At 41.5% G+C, this 15499-nt stretch overlaps 1 protein-coding gene across 2 annotated transcripts in view; it reads right to left on the bottom strand.

Annotated features, from left to right (window-relative positions):
• Positions 1-2409: 2409 nt before the first annotated feature.
• The window catches only part of LOC110979719 (multidrug resistance-associated protein 1-like), a 28723-nt gene continuing 15633 nt past the window's right edge, over positions 2410-15499 (bottom strand). The window contains exons 16-29 of one of the 2 annotated variants that reach the window (XM_022235760.2): positions 14949-15125; positions 14303-14651; positions 13808-13871; positions 12950-13109; positions 12144-12357; positions 11290-11600; positions 10117-10316; positions 9367-9493; positions 8644-8745; positions 8143-8289; positions 7437-7595; positions 6922-7088; positions 6365-6559; positions 2410-4595 (exon numbers count right to left, since the gene is read on the bottom strand). In XM_022235760.2, coding sequence (XP_022091452.2) covers positions 4487-4595; positions 6365-6559; positions 6922-7088; positions 7437-7595; positions 8143-8289; positions 8644-8745; positions 9367-9493; positions 10117-10316; positions 11290-11600; positions 12144-12357; positions 12950-13109; positions 13808-13871; positions 14303-14651; positions 14949-15125 — 2481 coding nt within the window. In that variant the 3' untranslated portion in view covers positions 2410-4486. Of the gene's footprint in view, positions 4596-6364; positions 6560-6921; positions 7089-7436; positions 7596-8142; positions 8290-8643; positions 8746-9364; positions 9494-9718; positions 9840-10116; positions 10317-11289; positions 11601-12143; positions 12358-12949; positions 13110-13807; positions 13872-14302; positions 14652-14948; positions 15126-15499 lie in introns of those variants that run through there. The other variant, XM_022235761.2, reaches the window with a different exon arrangement.

Raw genomic sequence — 15499 nt, 5'->3', positions numbered from 1 at the left:
CGAATGAGTGGGAAGATGCTTAAAGAAACACTGGTGCGCATGCGTGGCAGAGCTGTTTTTATCTTTAAGCGCGATGAGTGGGAGTTTGAGGAAATGTCCTATAAGTAATACAGAGGCAGAAGTAAGTATACGAATGAGAAAGAATCCCGATCGAATGCCGTGCGAACGTTGCAGGCACGTGTGGGGCCTTGAACCGGAAATGCCTGTAACATCAAACATTAACATTCTGTAATGCGCATGTGAACATGCGCACTATAAATTTAGGTAATGTCACGGTGTTGTTATATAAGACATGTATTATTATCCGGCCCCCTGGCTAGCTGTGAGATGGTCTAATTAAACCAGGATGGGTTTGTTATAGGCAACAGTTTATTCCTTCGTTGTTCACATAGCCAGTTTGTCTGTAAATCCTACTTCCATGGTAAACCTATGAAAATAATACTGAAAAAATGAATAATTTTTTATTCAGCTTTGTCAGCCCCCCAGGCAGAGTATTCTGCCGTACGTAGCTTGCATTAAATGAATATTTAATCATCTCATGCCTAATGAGTGAGCTCTGCCCCCTCCATTAAAAAACGATCAAAAAAGAGTACCATTGGATATTCACTTTGTTGCCTGAAAAAGGTTTGACAGATCTATACATATGAAGAACTTTTCTCCAATCTTTTCCAACCCAGAACATTAAATTACAGACCTGCCAACCTTGCCGTACTCCTTCCTGGGGTCAGGCATTATCGCACGATAGATATAAAGGTCTTTAAATGAGCCTTCAGTTCATTCAAAATTTTAATCTATTGTGCAGTAATACCTGACCTCGGGAAAACTGAGTACGGCATGTTGGCAGGTCTGCATAAACCAATGTGTGTGGAACTAGGTCCTATATTTTGTTCCCAATTTTCTGGTAATTTTTCAAGACCTCAACAGACAACATCCACAGTGCTAACCTTCCTGCATTTGTTGCTCGTACTTGAACTTTATTTTGTAAGCATGCACACCGTCGCATCAAACTTAACAGGCTTATGTGCATAAATTTGACATTGAAATACATGCGAAAAGAACTTGTTCATGTGACACTTTAAAGTCGACTTGAATAGGCCTTTTTTTACTTGCATTCGCGTTTGTGGAAAAGCAATTAAATGAGCCTTTAGTTCATTCAAAATTTTAATCTTAGACATTTCAATGTCTCCCTACTGCCCCAGCTACCAGAAGGGGGCCGAATTTTACCGTCCAAATTTTGAGATATGATAGATTAGGGTCTAAATTGAAAACATACAAAGTTTGGTTCAGATCAGATTAGGGAATATTGAATTACGGGACAGTAAAGTTTGTGCACGTTCTTATGGGAATGTCTCCTCAGTGACCCATTTTCGGTAAACAGTACATTTCTTATAATCTGGTGTATCTAGTGTGTATTGGTATCAGCGTGGGATTTTTAACACTTTGCGAATTATTTTTTACTTTTGTACCGACGGCCAACCACAGCTTTAGCAGCCATTTGTACGACAAACACGATTGTGACGTCGACAGAGCAGACCCTATTTTGCTTCTTCTGAACCCAAACAGTGAAATCATTTTTACTGCAGAACTAAAATGGATCATCTAGCCTACTCAGCAGAACTAAAATAGATCATCTACTCAGCAGACCTAAAATGGATCATCTACTCAGCAGAAATAAAATGGATCACCTACTCAGCAGAACTAAAATGGATCACCTACTCAGCAGAACTAAAATGCATCATCTACTCAGCAGAACTAAAATGGATCATCTACTCAGCAGAACTAAAATGGATCACCTACTCAGCAGAACTAAAATGGATCGTCTACTCAGCAGAACTAAAATGGATCATCTACTCAGCAGAACTAAAATGGATCATCTACTCAGCAGAACTAAAATGGATCACCTACTCAGCAGAACTAAAACCCTTACAGTGAAATCATTGTTACAGCAGAACTAAAATGGATCATCTACTCAGCAGAACTAAAATGGATCATCTACTCAGCAGAACTAAAATGGATCACCTACTCAGCAGAACTAAAATAGATCATCTACTCTGCAGAACTGAAATGGATCACCTACTTGGCAGAACTAAAATGGATCATCTACTCAGCAGAACTAAATTGGATCATCTACTCAGCAGAACTAAAAAGGATCATCTACTCAGCAGAATTAAAATGTATTATCTACTCATGTACAGCAGGTTTTCATGGTCGAACTGAATGACGAAAATTCAGAAAAAGAGTAGCGAATACCATTACACATGTATCGAGACACCATCTTTGAGTAAGCCATTTCACTGCTGGTGAGACATAAGTAAATTACATACACATTCGTCTTTTTGAGACAAAGTTTAAAAATTGCCATGCCTGCGGTCTGCTTGAATCATCATAACGTGGTTTTCTCTCTGCGAATGAATTAGGAAACAAAAACTTTATTTTTGAATGAAAATTCCTTCACTAAATTCTATCTTCAATATCTATATCCTCATTATTCACACACACAGACTGATTTGAATTATACAGTGTGAATTTAATAGTGGTCGCACATGTCTGATTATAGATGCAAAACTTATTCAATCTTTTAAATTAGATTTTATTGTAAGTTCTGTTTGGGATGCTCAGAATTTAACCATCACAGAAAACATGTCAACGCAATTTGAGCATAGAAGTACGGACGCATTGAGTAAAATAACCACTGCTTGTCAAACATAAACAGTTATGTATTAGGCACGTAACATGGCATTGAAAATACTTGGGGTTGTAAGTTTGAAACTTTTAAAATACTATTAAGTTTCTGCTTAATATAAATTTGCACTGACTGTCAAGCAAATATCAAACAAAACTAACAACATTTGGATCTCACAAATATATGCAATCCTCAGTTAAAGAGACTGAAAAAACCTTATTTACAAATGGATGAAATTTACGCAAAAACTAATATTTCACTGCTCACAATGGCTGGATTCCCCCCCAAAAAGTCTTACAATTTATGTCTAGTAAAATATCACCTTTCCACTCTGAATATTTTCCAACTAAGTCTGACCACATCAGCATTTGACAATTTGAACTTTGACAACAGCCGTCTTCCGTAATTGGCAATCTTGATTTGTTTCAGAATACAGATAGAAATATGGTTCACACATTCCACTGGAAAATATAAAAAAATACTTCAAAGGCAAGGCAAAAGGCATAAGCTTTTGTGTAATTTGGACAAAGATACCCTCCACAGCTTTGCTCATATTTAATGTTGGGAAAAAAGTGCACCCTCCAGTTCACGTAACTCAAAAAAGATGTCAAACAGTCTTCATAGATGGAAGAACAGTACAGAGATACACAAAAAGTGATTCTAAGAAAAATTCATTTCTTGGTGCCTTTAATAATGTGGCTTATTACAGATTTTATTCATAAGTCAGCTGCCTTAACATTGAAACTGATGTGAATTTTTGGAATTTGAGAGCAGATATGAAAGCATGATGAATTACAGCATATCTACTCTGAGGAATACTTTTAAAATTTGGGATTAAACGTACCTTCGCGTTTTGAGCAAGTTTGTGACAAATGGTGAAGGAGAGGCTTGGAATGCATGTTAATCATAAAACAGTCTGGTATCATTCCAATCAGCAGTTTACAATATGTGTAACAGATTAGGGAACACAACTGAAAGCTTCTTAGTGAATCAGGGCTATTTATAGAGTACAATGCTGTTTAAGTTCAAAGTACAAATAAGTTTATGAGGATATTCTAGACTTCCAAGATTTCACATTCGCCATCTTCAAATGGAGAAATGACAAAGGCAACGGCAATTTTTAAGGGAATAAATACATTCAAGACTGGCCAAGCACATATTTACATTCCCATTCATAAATACATTTTTAGTCAAAAGAAGTAAATACATGATGGATTTCCAACGATTTAGATCTAGAATTTTACTTTCATCCCAAACACCCATGTCCGATTTAGAGTCTATTCTTTGTGAAAGTTGTCCAAAGGATGTCCTTATATGGACTTGCCACACATGTGGTGAGCCATGTGTACACGAACTCTTGGCCAATCAAAAATCAATTAAACTTTTTGGCATCCAGGTACCACCCCATGATTTGAACATGCAGTGGGCATTATCACTTTTCTGCAGGCATTATTAAGTGTAAGTACATGGTCAAGTTGCACCTTGTTGAATAGGGAGACTGTCTGTGTTATTATAAGTAAGGATAATTTCCACGTAAGTGTTAAGCATGGAAAAATATTTGCCTAGCAAGGGCAGGTAACCTGCCAAAAAATGTTGTGGAAAGTATATGGCACGTGACCGGTTTCCAGCTTAGCTGTGATATTCTATGCGCAATATTTCCTGCTCAGCAGCTCCATGATAATGGGGCCACGGGGGTGCTGTCCCAAAGTGATACCCTTCATTCTCCCTTCTCAGATCAGTCCTGCATCCCTCGCCATGCATTGGAAGATGCTGTCCCAAAGTGATACCCTTCATTTTCCCTTCTCAGATCAGTCCTGCATCCCTCGCCATGCATTGGAAGATGCCTCCTCGCCTCAGCAACTCGCTGGGCGTGTCAAACTCTGCAATCTCACCCGCATCCAAGACCAGGATTCTGAAAAACAAAAATGCAAGGAATTGTACGGATCAATCATTTTCACTGCAACCTCTTCCCCCGTAAATGTACTGGAATAAACTGCATTTAAATGCAGTGCTGAATTCTGGTTGTGGGTTTGAGGAGAGGGGCAATACAGAACTTTAAAAAGAAAAAAAAAAGGTCTGTCCAATTTCTCCCATCCGTTACAGAAGCTTCAAACCCCCACCCCTCAAAAAGTGGTAGGACCATTTCTTAAATGGTGGTACTTTTCAATTAAACCCTAACTCCCTGGTGTACAGGCGTGTCATACATAGTGTGGACTGCACAAAAGACGTCCACATAATGTAGGATATGATGGCATTGTGTGGACTCGCACACATCCACAGTGTTTTCCCCTGTCTGTGAATTCATAAAATCTGAGAGTATGCCTTGAACCTCCCCCCCAGATCAATCAAAATCTAACCAGAGGTTTGGAAGGATTTCGCAGGAATGTGGATGACTCGGCCAATACCCTGTATCTTCACATGGAAGTTGGGGACATTTCAAAGCTTCAAGTGCAATGATTTTTGCCATCAGGATCCAACGGTTGCATCATTTTTCATTTGAATGCTTAGAATATCATTCACCCCAAACTGTATTTAAACGTAAAAAAATTGCCAATTATTTAATTATGTATACATAAAAAAGCAGTTCTAGCGAGACTAGCAGTTCTAGTGAGACTAGCAGTTCCAGTGAGACTAGCAGTTCCAGTGAGACTAGCAATTCCAGTGAGACTAGCAGTTCCAGTGAGACTAGCAGTTCCAGTGAGACTAGCAGTTCCAGTGAGACTAGCAATTCCAGTGAGACTAGCAGTTCCAGTGAGACTAGCAGTTCTAGTGAGACTAGCAGTTCCAGTGAGACTAGCAGTTCCAGTGAGACTAGCAATTCCAGTGAGACTAGCAGTTCCAGTGAGACTAGCAGTTCCAGTGAGACTAGCAGTTCCAGTGAGACTAGCAGTTCCAGTGAGACTAGCCGTTCCAGTGAGACTAGCAGTTCAAGTGAGACTAGCAGTTCCAGTGAGACTAGCAGTTCTAGTTAAACTAGCAGTTCAAGTGAGACTAGCAGTTCTAGTGAGACTAGCAGTTCTAGTGAGACTAGCAGTTCCAGTGAGACTAGCAGTTCAAGTGAGACTAGCAGTTCCAGTGAGACTAGCAGTTCTAGTGAGACTAGCAGTTCTAGTGAGACTAGCAGTTCCAGTGAGACTAGCATTTCTAGTGAGACTAGCAATTCCAGTGAGACGAGCAGTTCTTGTGGGACTAGCAGTTCCAGTGAGACTAGCAGTTCTAGTGAGACTAGCAGTTCTAGTGAGACTAGCAGTTCTAGTGAGACTAGCAGTTCTAGTGAGACTAGCAGTTCTAGTGAGACTAGCAGTTCTAGTGAGACTAGCAGTTCTAGTGAGACTAGCAGTTCGAGAGGGACCAGCAATTCTAGTGAGACTAGCAGAACTGTTCGGGACATTGACTTGTTCTTATAAGACTCTATAAAAGAAGGTTTTCTGTTATAGGAATCAATTCAATTTCTCTGCTAAACAAAAACTTCTGTAATAGGTTCATGCCAGAGGGTTTGTACACCTGTAACTTCCAAAGCTCATTATTTATGAAGTCCAACATAGTATCAGGCTCTGGTTTTGGTAACTTATCATTTTAAGAGGTTAGAATTTTAAGCAAAAAAAAATTCTGCACCTTGGACAAGTTTGCTATGAAACAATACCGCGTCAACTGGGTGATTGAGATTCCACATAAACTTACCTAGAGCTGTCCATGATTGTGTTCAGTCTGTGTGCTATGGTGATGACTGTGCAGTCGGCAAACTCCGTGCGTATCGTAGCTTGGATCAGATCGTCTGTTTCCAGATCCACGGCGGCCGTGGCCTCATCCAGGACTAAGATCTTGGTCTTGCGGAGGAGGGCGCGGGCCAGGCATATCAACTGTCGCTGACCAAGACTGGACAAAAGAGGGGAGTAAAAAAAGGACTAGGTAACTATGTTACTGAATTGTTCCATTTTCATAAATGAAGCTGTACACGTTCCACATAGTGTACGGATTGACTACGCCAAAAAAATGCTTAGCAAAATATCACGCTTAACAAAAATACACTGCAAATTAGTTGTCAGCTGAGTAGGTTTATGAAACTTTGTGATGAGCAAACCTGAGAGTTCAATGCAATTAATCTGGAATGCTCAGTGAGTGTACAAAAATGGAAGAAGTTATCAGAGAAAACCATTAACACTGACTTCCCAGTTCAAGAAGAAATACTTTAGACTTGAGTAAATGCCCTATTCCGGATGACAGGGTACCAGTCTCACCTTAGGTTTTTGCCTCCCTCGGTGCAGTTGAACTGCAGCTTCTCCGCAGACTCTGACACGAAGGAGTGCAGGTGAGAATGTTTCAGCACATCCCACAGGCGATCGTCGGGGTACTGATCAAAGGGGTCAAGGTTCATGCGCAGAGTACCAGCAAACAACACCGGGTCCTTTAAATCCAATGACAAAGAAAGTGCAAGATACCGACTCATGTCCATTGCAGAGAAACAGATATATATAGTTTTTCCAATTTCATTCTTATTTCTGTATCTCACTTAAGGCTTAAATTTCATGAATTTAGTCTAATTTAAAAGTGGCCCAACTGAGATCCACTTGTCTGCTAAATCAATCGTCTACAAGAGGTCCAAGTCTGGAGTATTTTGGTTTGGTTTCAATACTTAATGCTCGAAATCGACTGCAGATTTCAATATGAACACAGGGAGGACATGAAACTGACATGGGGAAATAAGCAAAGATGTGATGCCAGGTGCAAGGTCTATCTAGGGTTATTCACTCACCTGGGGAATGATGGTGATGCGAGATCTTAGATCATGGAGGCCGATGGTAGAGATGTTAATGTTGTCGATCTTGATGGAGCCGGCCGCGGCCTCTAGGATACGGAACAGTGCCATGGAGAGAGATGACTTCCCCGCTCCTGTGCGTCCAACAATGCCCAACTGCGATGCCGAAAAAAATTGGAACAAAGTCTGAAACAATTAACATTCAATGATAAGTCCCTCTGAATAATTTCCAAGTATGTGAAAAATTTCCACCATATCAACTTTTCGGCAAAACCTAGACTCGATAATTTTTTTGGTATCATTCCAGTGACACCTTCATTAATTTTCCTTGCCAAACCAAACTTAGAAACTTTTGGCATTAAATAATGAATAACTGGGAAACCTTTGGAAAGCAACAAAATTTTGATATTATATGATTTTCAAGACTGCGACAGCAACTACTACTTACCTACAAGGATTGCCTGTAACTTATTATTATTCCTTTTACCACCTCAAAAGTGGCCTGTCAAAAATAACCCTTGCATGATCTGGATTTCTATGATTCCATGAGTTTTCCATAACCTTTTGTCTTCTGATCATATGATTCTTGGACACCCTATTTTAAAAAATTTTCCTTGACTTTTCCAAGACTTTCCAAGACAACTTTTTCCAGGAGTTTCCATGACCGTGGAAACCATGAACCAATGAAAGGCAGACGGCCCACCTTCTCTCCTGGCTCAATGTGGCAGGAGATTTCCTTCAACACCAGATCCAGATCTTCGCGATAACGCACGCTGTACTGATCAACCTCGACTTTGCCACTGTCTGGCCAGGAAGAGGAAGGGCGATTGCTTTCAATAACCTCTGGTGCCTTGAAGAAAAAAATTGATAATAATGTGCGGGTTAAATCTCCAATCTGCCTCGAGCAGAAGCAGCCCCCTCATGGTTTGAAAAGAGCCATGTTGGTGGGGAGTGTTCATTTTTGTTGGTAGCGACGCGACCAAGTGTATGCATTTCATAGTCATTCGTGAGCCAGCAAAGTGCAACTCCAACTGAAGGAGCCTCTGCTGCTAGAAAAATTGCGCCCTCTCTTGCTTCGGCTTGGGGCTCATAGACCAGGGGTTGAATTTCCCGCAGAATTTTCAATGTATATGCATTTTAATTTAAGTTGATCCACTGACGCTAATGAGAAGCACTGGATCAACAGCAGTATTTGCAATCCTACCTCTGTGGGTGTTGTGCAGTACTCTTCAACTCGTTCCACAGCGACCACGTTGTTTTCTAAGTTGCAAGTAGCTCGGACAAGCATAGTCATGATGCTAGTCACCTGAAATATCAAACACGTTTGGATTTTTTTCGCTGAAATTTTAATTCTTCGTCGAAAAAGTAATCTGTGCACCACAGACTAAAATGCAGTAATTCAAGGTCACTCAGGTCAAACAGCACAAACGAGCAACTTTAGCTGAAAAGTATTGTTAACTATTGCTTTTATTTTGATTATGCCAACTTTCAAACTTCAGTTCAACATAAAACAGAGTGAAGGAATAACAGAGCAGCAAGTGTGGGTAATATGTTGCACATTAATTCAATTAGGCAAAGAAAAAAAAGACTTCATAGAGATTTAAAAAACACCATATGGTCAGTGTTGGAGTCAAGTCCACAACCTTTGCGGCCAAGGCCAGGGTCTCCAAGGCCAAGGCCGAGTCATTGCCATTCGAGGCCGAGGCCAAGGCCAACGCTTTGAAAAACTGGCCTCGAGGCCAGCCTCGAGATCTCCAACACTGCAAATGGTTAGAATTGTCTAGTTCACCCATTCACCTAGATACGATTTGGTGTTTAGTGAGATGACTGATGACCGTTATCAACAGCTCTGCAAGAACAAAGCTCTCCAATAATTAACCGGCTGGTTAACGAATGGTCCTGACTGACCAAAATGGAACGTACTAACCTCCAAGGCGTACGAAATGGAGAGGCCCACTGTTCCTGAACTCAGGTGGTCCCGACCAATCACGGCAAAGATGGAGGCAAAAAACACAACAGTACTACCAAGAAACTCTAAGCGTATTCCAAGCCATCTATGCAAGAAAACAAGGTGAAAATTGAATTCAATACTAAAGAGGGGATGCTTTATTTTCTGCAGACAGACTTGTTTTCTTGGTTTCGCTTGAAGTACGGAGTATTTGAATGTCTACAGCCACAATTCAAGCATTATGGGCAAAAGCTGATCGGTGAGGACTTGAAACAGGGCGAGTTGGTGATTGGTTGGTGGATGGTGAGAGCATAAGATGATATGCACTTACACTTATTTGCTTTTCAGAGAGTCATCTTCAAGGCTTTTCTTGCAGTACAAAGCAACTCAACTCTGCAGTTATGCCCTTGCAATAACAATAACGCATTTCCTTGTGGCAAACAGTGAAGTGTCTTGAAGGATTGGAAGAAAAAGAATGAATGTATCACACTTTTCCACAAACCCTTTTTCAACATTCAAGTTCTTTTCATCGTTTTCATGAAAATACAAAGTGTACGCTGGATTATAGTCAGGGGCCATGTTCGAGTCACAAAATATCTTAACAATTGATGACAATATCCAGTACAGAAATTACCTTTGTTTTCACTTTGTAATCTCTTTTGGAAAGAGTGCTCTTGTGCACTCGTGAAAATATTGAAAATTATTGAAAGCCTTCATCAAACCTCTAACCTGTTGGAAATGATGTTCGGGTAGTAGGCTGTCTGATCCTTGTCCACCAGGCTCTGGTTCTCTTCTATGAATCGCTCCAAGCTGTTGTAGGCTCGGATGGAAGTAGCCCCGGCTATGGACTCGGAGAAGTGTGCATAGATTGGCGAGCGTGCCACCGACACAATCCGGTTCAGCTGACGGGAAGTGGCTATGTAGAATCTCTGTGCGATCAAAGAGGACTTGAGTAGAAGCTGTGTTGACCGCACAGAAATGGGCACTTTACACCCTTGTGTTACGTGGGGTGCATTTCCATGACTAAAAATGAATGTGTTTGTATCACTGGTTGGAAGTACCCATGACTTCGGCTACGTCTGTCTGACATCAGTGCTCCAACCAAGGACAAGTCAAGGGTATTTTTTTTGAGGACACGGATGAGACTTCATGACATTGAATCTTCCTCGGTGAAATAAGTGTATTAAGAAATCTGCTTGTACTGCATGTCTGGAATACTTTCTAGGATCCTTCAGCTTGACAAAAATATCAAGCCATATACACGATAAGTAGTTGAAAAGCTGGGAAAACACAAACCGTTCATAATGACGTACAAATTTGTTGTATCTAGCAAGACTAGGTTACATGCAATTATTCCAGAAAGAGTTTGGACCCAGTACTAACCTTAACATGACTATCATCTGGTCAAAAATACAATACAGTCCTTTGCAAAAGTTTAAGACCACGTTGAATTTTATTGGTATTTCTGTCACTTGGCCTGCATTACACTGTCTCACTGAATGATTACTTAACATGATTTTATAGTGGTGCATAGCATCAGTGTAGTGCTGTATACCCATTTGAATGACATTGTTTGCAGAGGCAGGTCTTGTATGACATTTTGTCTGTAAGGCAGCTTGGGAAAAAAAAAGCCAGTCTAAGCAATCAGAAATAAAGGAGGGAACACTGATTATTAGACTGTTAACATGTCAAATCATGGAAATGTAGTCAAAAATGTTCAACCAAGGTACCTGAAAATAAACTTAAGTTGCCATGATTGATTGGTTTCAGTTTGGTTTTCCGTCAGGTTAATACATTTTCTATGGGTGGTTCGAAACTTTTGTAAATGACTGTAGTGTTTTTGTTCTTGACAATAATACAAGAACAGCTTTAAAGGTAGTATGGCAGTTAAGAAAAACACACCTGTAACAGCGCAAAGGCTATGATGACCGGTAGGATAACAATGCCGAATAGCGGCGTGCTCCAAGTGATGACGATAAACGTGGCCACCACCAGCATGAACATGCGCAGGAAGGAGGCCACCGCAAACGGGATGTTCTCGTCAATGGAGTACGTGTCCTTGCTGAAACGGTTCAGGATGCGGCCGGTGGGCGTGGTGTCGAAAAACATCATGGGAGCGCGCAGGATGTTTGTCAGGAGGCGTCGGTAGAGAGAGCGCGAGGCTCTGAGCACGCCAGCAGCCAGAAGCAAGGATGCAAATAGCAGCAGTATACCTACGTACAATTATACGATCATTTAAGGGTCAGATGATGTTATAACATATCGGCATGGTGCCGCACTGTTAGTGCGCCACGTCCTGGTCAGTGCCATGACCCATACACACAAGCCTATCCCTTCACCCATCTCCCTTCTGATTTTCCAAAACCTAACTAAATGGCATAATCTCTGTCCTTCCTTTTTGTACCAAACACCAATGGCTGAGATCTTCACGGCAAATGATGTCATTGTCCATGCATGAATAATAGTAAAATATCAGACAAATTCAGCAACGTTCATTTGACACTCTCTAAGCAGTCTTTCTCATTTGAGGCGTGCGATCACCATCGCACACCATCACATGTCCTAAAAGTTTACCCACAAGCGGTGACTGATCCCATGACTGAATCCCTCTCACCGCACGTCTCAGCATACATTTTTGGTATAATCACACTCATGGAGTGCGCTGAGCTTAAGTGATCAATTTCTGTTGAAATGACATTCACGAGACAAGTCTTTTGTCTACCACTGAATTTTTTTTTCTTTTTGGTGTTGCTTACCTTGCAGGAAGACCAGCATGCCATAAATCCCAAGGTATCTGTCCCGAATCTCCTCAGGGCTGGTCCCGTTGACGGGTTCCTGGCTGCTCCAACGGCTCAGCCAGACATTGATGAAGACGGCGTCGGCGTTGAAGAGGGCAAACAGGAGGAAGATGAGCAGGAACAGAAGGTTGCCAAGGGAACGGATGTACAGGAGGAACACTCGAAGGCTAGTCTGTCCAAATTAATTCCAAACGAAAACTGACTCAGAGAAAAGGTTAATTGGGAGCCATGTTGTGTTCACAAGCACTTTCACGACAGACAAAGCAATAACAAAATAAAGGCCTTGTTACAGTGCAATCATGTAGCAAGAATGTTTTACTAAAGTTGAAAATGTGAAAACAGCACTCAGCGTACATGCTGAATGGTAGACAGGTTTTTTCATTGGTTACCCCATCTCTGTAAAAATTGAGCTATTGAACATAATTGATCAAAGCAACAATACCTAGGATAATATGCCTCAAGCAGAAGTACCCCCTCATTGGTTGAAAAGAGTTGCATTGGTCAGGAGCATTCAACCTCTTTGTAGTGATGTGAATGTGACGTGTGCATGTCATAGTCATTCGGAAACCGCCGAAGTTCAGTTCTGACAAAGGGAGCCTCCGTTGCTAAGCAAATAGCGCCCTCTCTTTGTTAAGCTCGAGGCCCATAGGTGGCACTCTTCAGGGTTACACATGATATTCACAAAGACCACTGCAGCAAAAGGGCGCTTCTTACATATACCCCCCCTCAATGACTATGACCCTGGCAAACTCATAGTTCCTCACCATGCCCGTCTCAGTTGTCTCTTTCTTGATGAGTGTGTCGCCCTCTTTGGCCAGGGCTGCCTTGGTCGCATCCTGCTCTCGCTGCTTCTTCAGCTGGTCCCGGGATATCTGCTTCTTCAAGGCCTCCTCTTCTTGGTGGGATTTCATTGCTGTTGATATTCTAACCCCCAAAAATAGAAATACGTGTATAGCTCGGGCTATGTTCCTTGGAGCAGCACCAAGACTGTTCCTCCTCAGACCATTGACAGAGCACACAAGTAAGAAGTTATTATTTATTATTAAAGTGGACAGATTTTGGTCCAGAAGGAAAATGCTGTATCTTAATGAAAAATATTACAAAGCAGTACCACTGCTGCAACTAATAAATGACTATAATGCTTATAAAGTGCTTTTCATTCGATCAACTATCTTAAAGTGCTTGACAATCGTCCAATTCGATCAACTATCTCAAAGTGCTTGACAATTGTCCAGTTCGATCAACTATCTCAAAGTGGTTGACAATTGTCCAATTTGTCTTGCAAAACCAATTACTGGCCAAGTTTAGCGCATGTACAAGCTCTGGCCTCAGGTGCCCAATCATACAACTGGATGGCGAGAGTGATTTGCACCAAGGTCACAACATGTTGCTAGTGGCTGGATGCGAACCAGTGACCTCTGATCGGGAGTTACGAATCCTAACCACAAACGCATGCACCACCTCTGCTAGGACATCATGGTAAAGAGTTTCAACACCAGGATGTGAACTGCTGACACGACTAATTGAATCGCACAACCTAGTTATCTCTTCGTAAAACAAAAAAGGGAAATATTTCTCACAAAGGATGCATCTCTAAATAAGCAAACCAGGAAAAGACTCACTTGTTTGGGTTCACTTCTCTCTGAGTAGGCGAACCTTCCACAGCTTTTGTTTCTGTATCCTCTCCTGAAAAAGCGGGAAAAATTGTAAAGTCTGAAATGAACATGAACACGAGACAGTGATCAGATCCCACAAAATGAGTCTTTAGGTCATTTTCTAGCAATTTCTGTTATCTGAATTAAAAAAGAGCATGCTAAGCTGTTTGTTTTGGTGTACTCAGTACTCAGGCAGCCTGACTCAATAAACCCGAGGGTAAAAACTGCTTAAGGCTCCCACTGATTTACACTGTGTAAGATTCTTTTAAGGACCTTAATTCAAAAGTGGCTCGGAGGACTTGTGACTCATTTTGAACAAGTTGGAGCACTACTACATAAGATAAAGCATTTGTCAAAGAAGAAATAATAAACTGCACACTCTCGGCAAAATTGATTTGTAAACAAAATCAATCATTCAGTCTAATCAATTAGAAATTATGCTGGATAGATCAGTTTCACTACCTGCTTGATCTTCAATCTCATCAGCCTCAGTGCTATAGTTACGCAGGAATTCCGCGAATGCCTGGTTGCGCGAGAGCAGCTCGGTGTACGAGCCTGCCTCGGTGATTTCCCCGTCGACCAAGACGATGATGCGATCCACTTGAGGCAGGAAGCTGATGCCATGAGTGACCAGAACTCGTGTCTTCCGCTTGAGGAGACCCTCCGGCCCGATTACCTGCTCGAAGATGTGCTTACCCACATGCGAGTCCACGGCACTGAGCGGGTCGTCCAGGAGATAGATGTCGGCATTGTTGTAGACGGCTCGAGCCAGGCTGACCCTTTGTTTCTGACCTCCACTGAGGTTGATACCCTGGTAACAGTAGATGTATGTTGATACCAAATTTAATGTCAGCTACGCTCAAATCTAGTACATCAGAACAAGACTTGCAGGAAAATGAGATATTTACGATACTTTTTAACACAAGACTTGATGACAAATCTACAGGCTAGTGCATACAACATGATTTTGATGTGAAAAAAAAAAGTTACAATGAAAGTAGTATATAATCTAGTTTTCCTTTGACATTGAAAAATGTTTCAGACAGCCTTTTTACAAAGGTTTTCAACTACTTTACCATTTTTTGCAATTCATAAATTTTGTAAAAACCTTTTCGCCAATTTCAGTCAGATCCCCGGCCGGCAGTATTTCCAGGTCTGGTGCCAAGGCACACCTTTCGATGACCCGCTGGTACTCCGTCTCCTGCATTGGTGCCCCAAACAAGACGTTGCCCCTAAGAGTGGCATTCTGGATCCAGGCTTGCTGAGGGACATAGGCCACGGAGCCCTGAAAGTGAGAAATTAGGACACAGACTTCATTTCACCTGGTCACAGATGTGAATGGGATCAGTCTAATTACTGTGAAAAGATCTCAACCAGAGGCATATGGCTCAGTGCGTAGGGTTTGCAACTCCCAAACATAGGGTCACGGGTTCAAGTCCAGCCATTGGTTATAAATGTTGGGTAAATCTCCTTCGTCTCTCCCGATACAGCCTAACAGGGGTACAACTGGGTACCTGTGAGGGCAGAAATGGCTGTTTAACAAGCCGTCTACACCCAAAATGGCATCAAGCTGTATACTTCCAGGTAGCTGAGATGGTTTGAGGAATGTTGTACAGACCAAGAAAGCTGACATAATAATAATGTAGAGCCTGGAGCACC

The sequence above is a fragment of the Acanthaster planci genome, linkage group LG07, assembly GCF_054643075.1.
Source record: "Acanthaster planci isolate LZ-2023a linkage group LG07, COTS_SCS, whole genome shotgun sequence".
In the NCBI taxonomy this organism is placed as follows: domain Eukaryota; kingdom Metazoa; phylum Echinodermata; class Asteroidea; order Valvatida; family Acanthasteridae; genus Acanthaster; species Acanthaster planci.
Note: the sequence above shows the minus strand (reverse complement) of the source record. Positions and strands in the feature narration are given on the sequence as shown.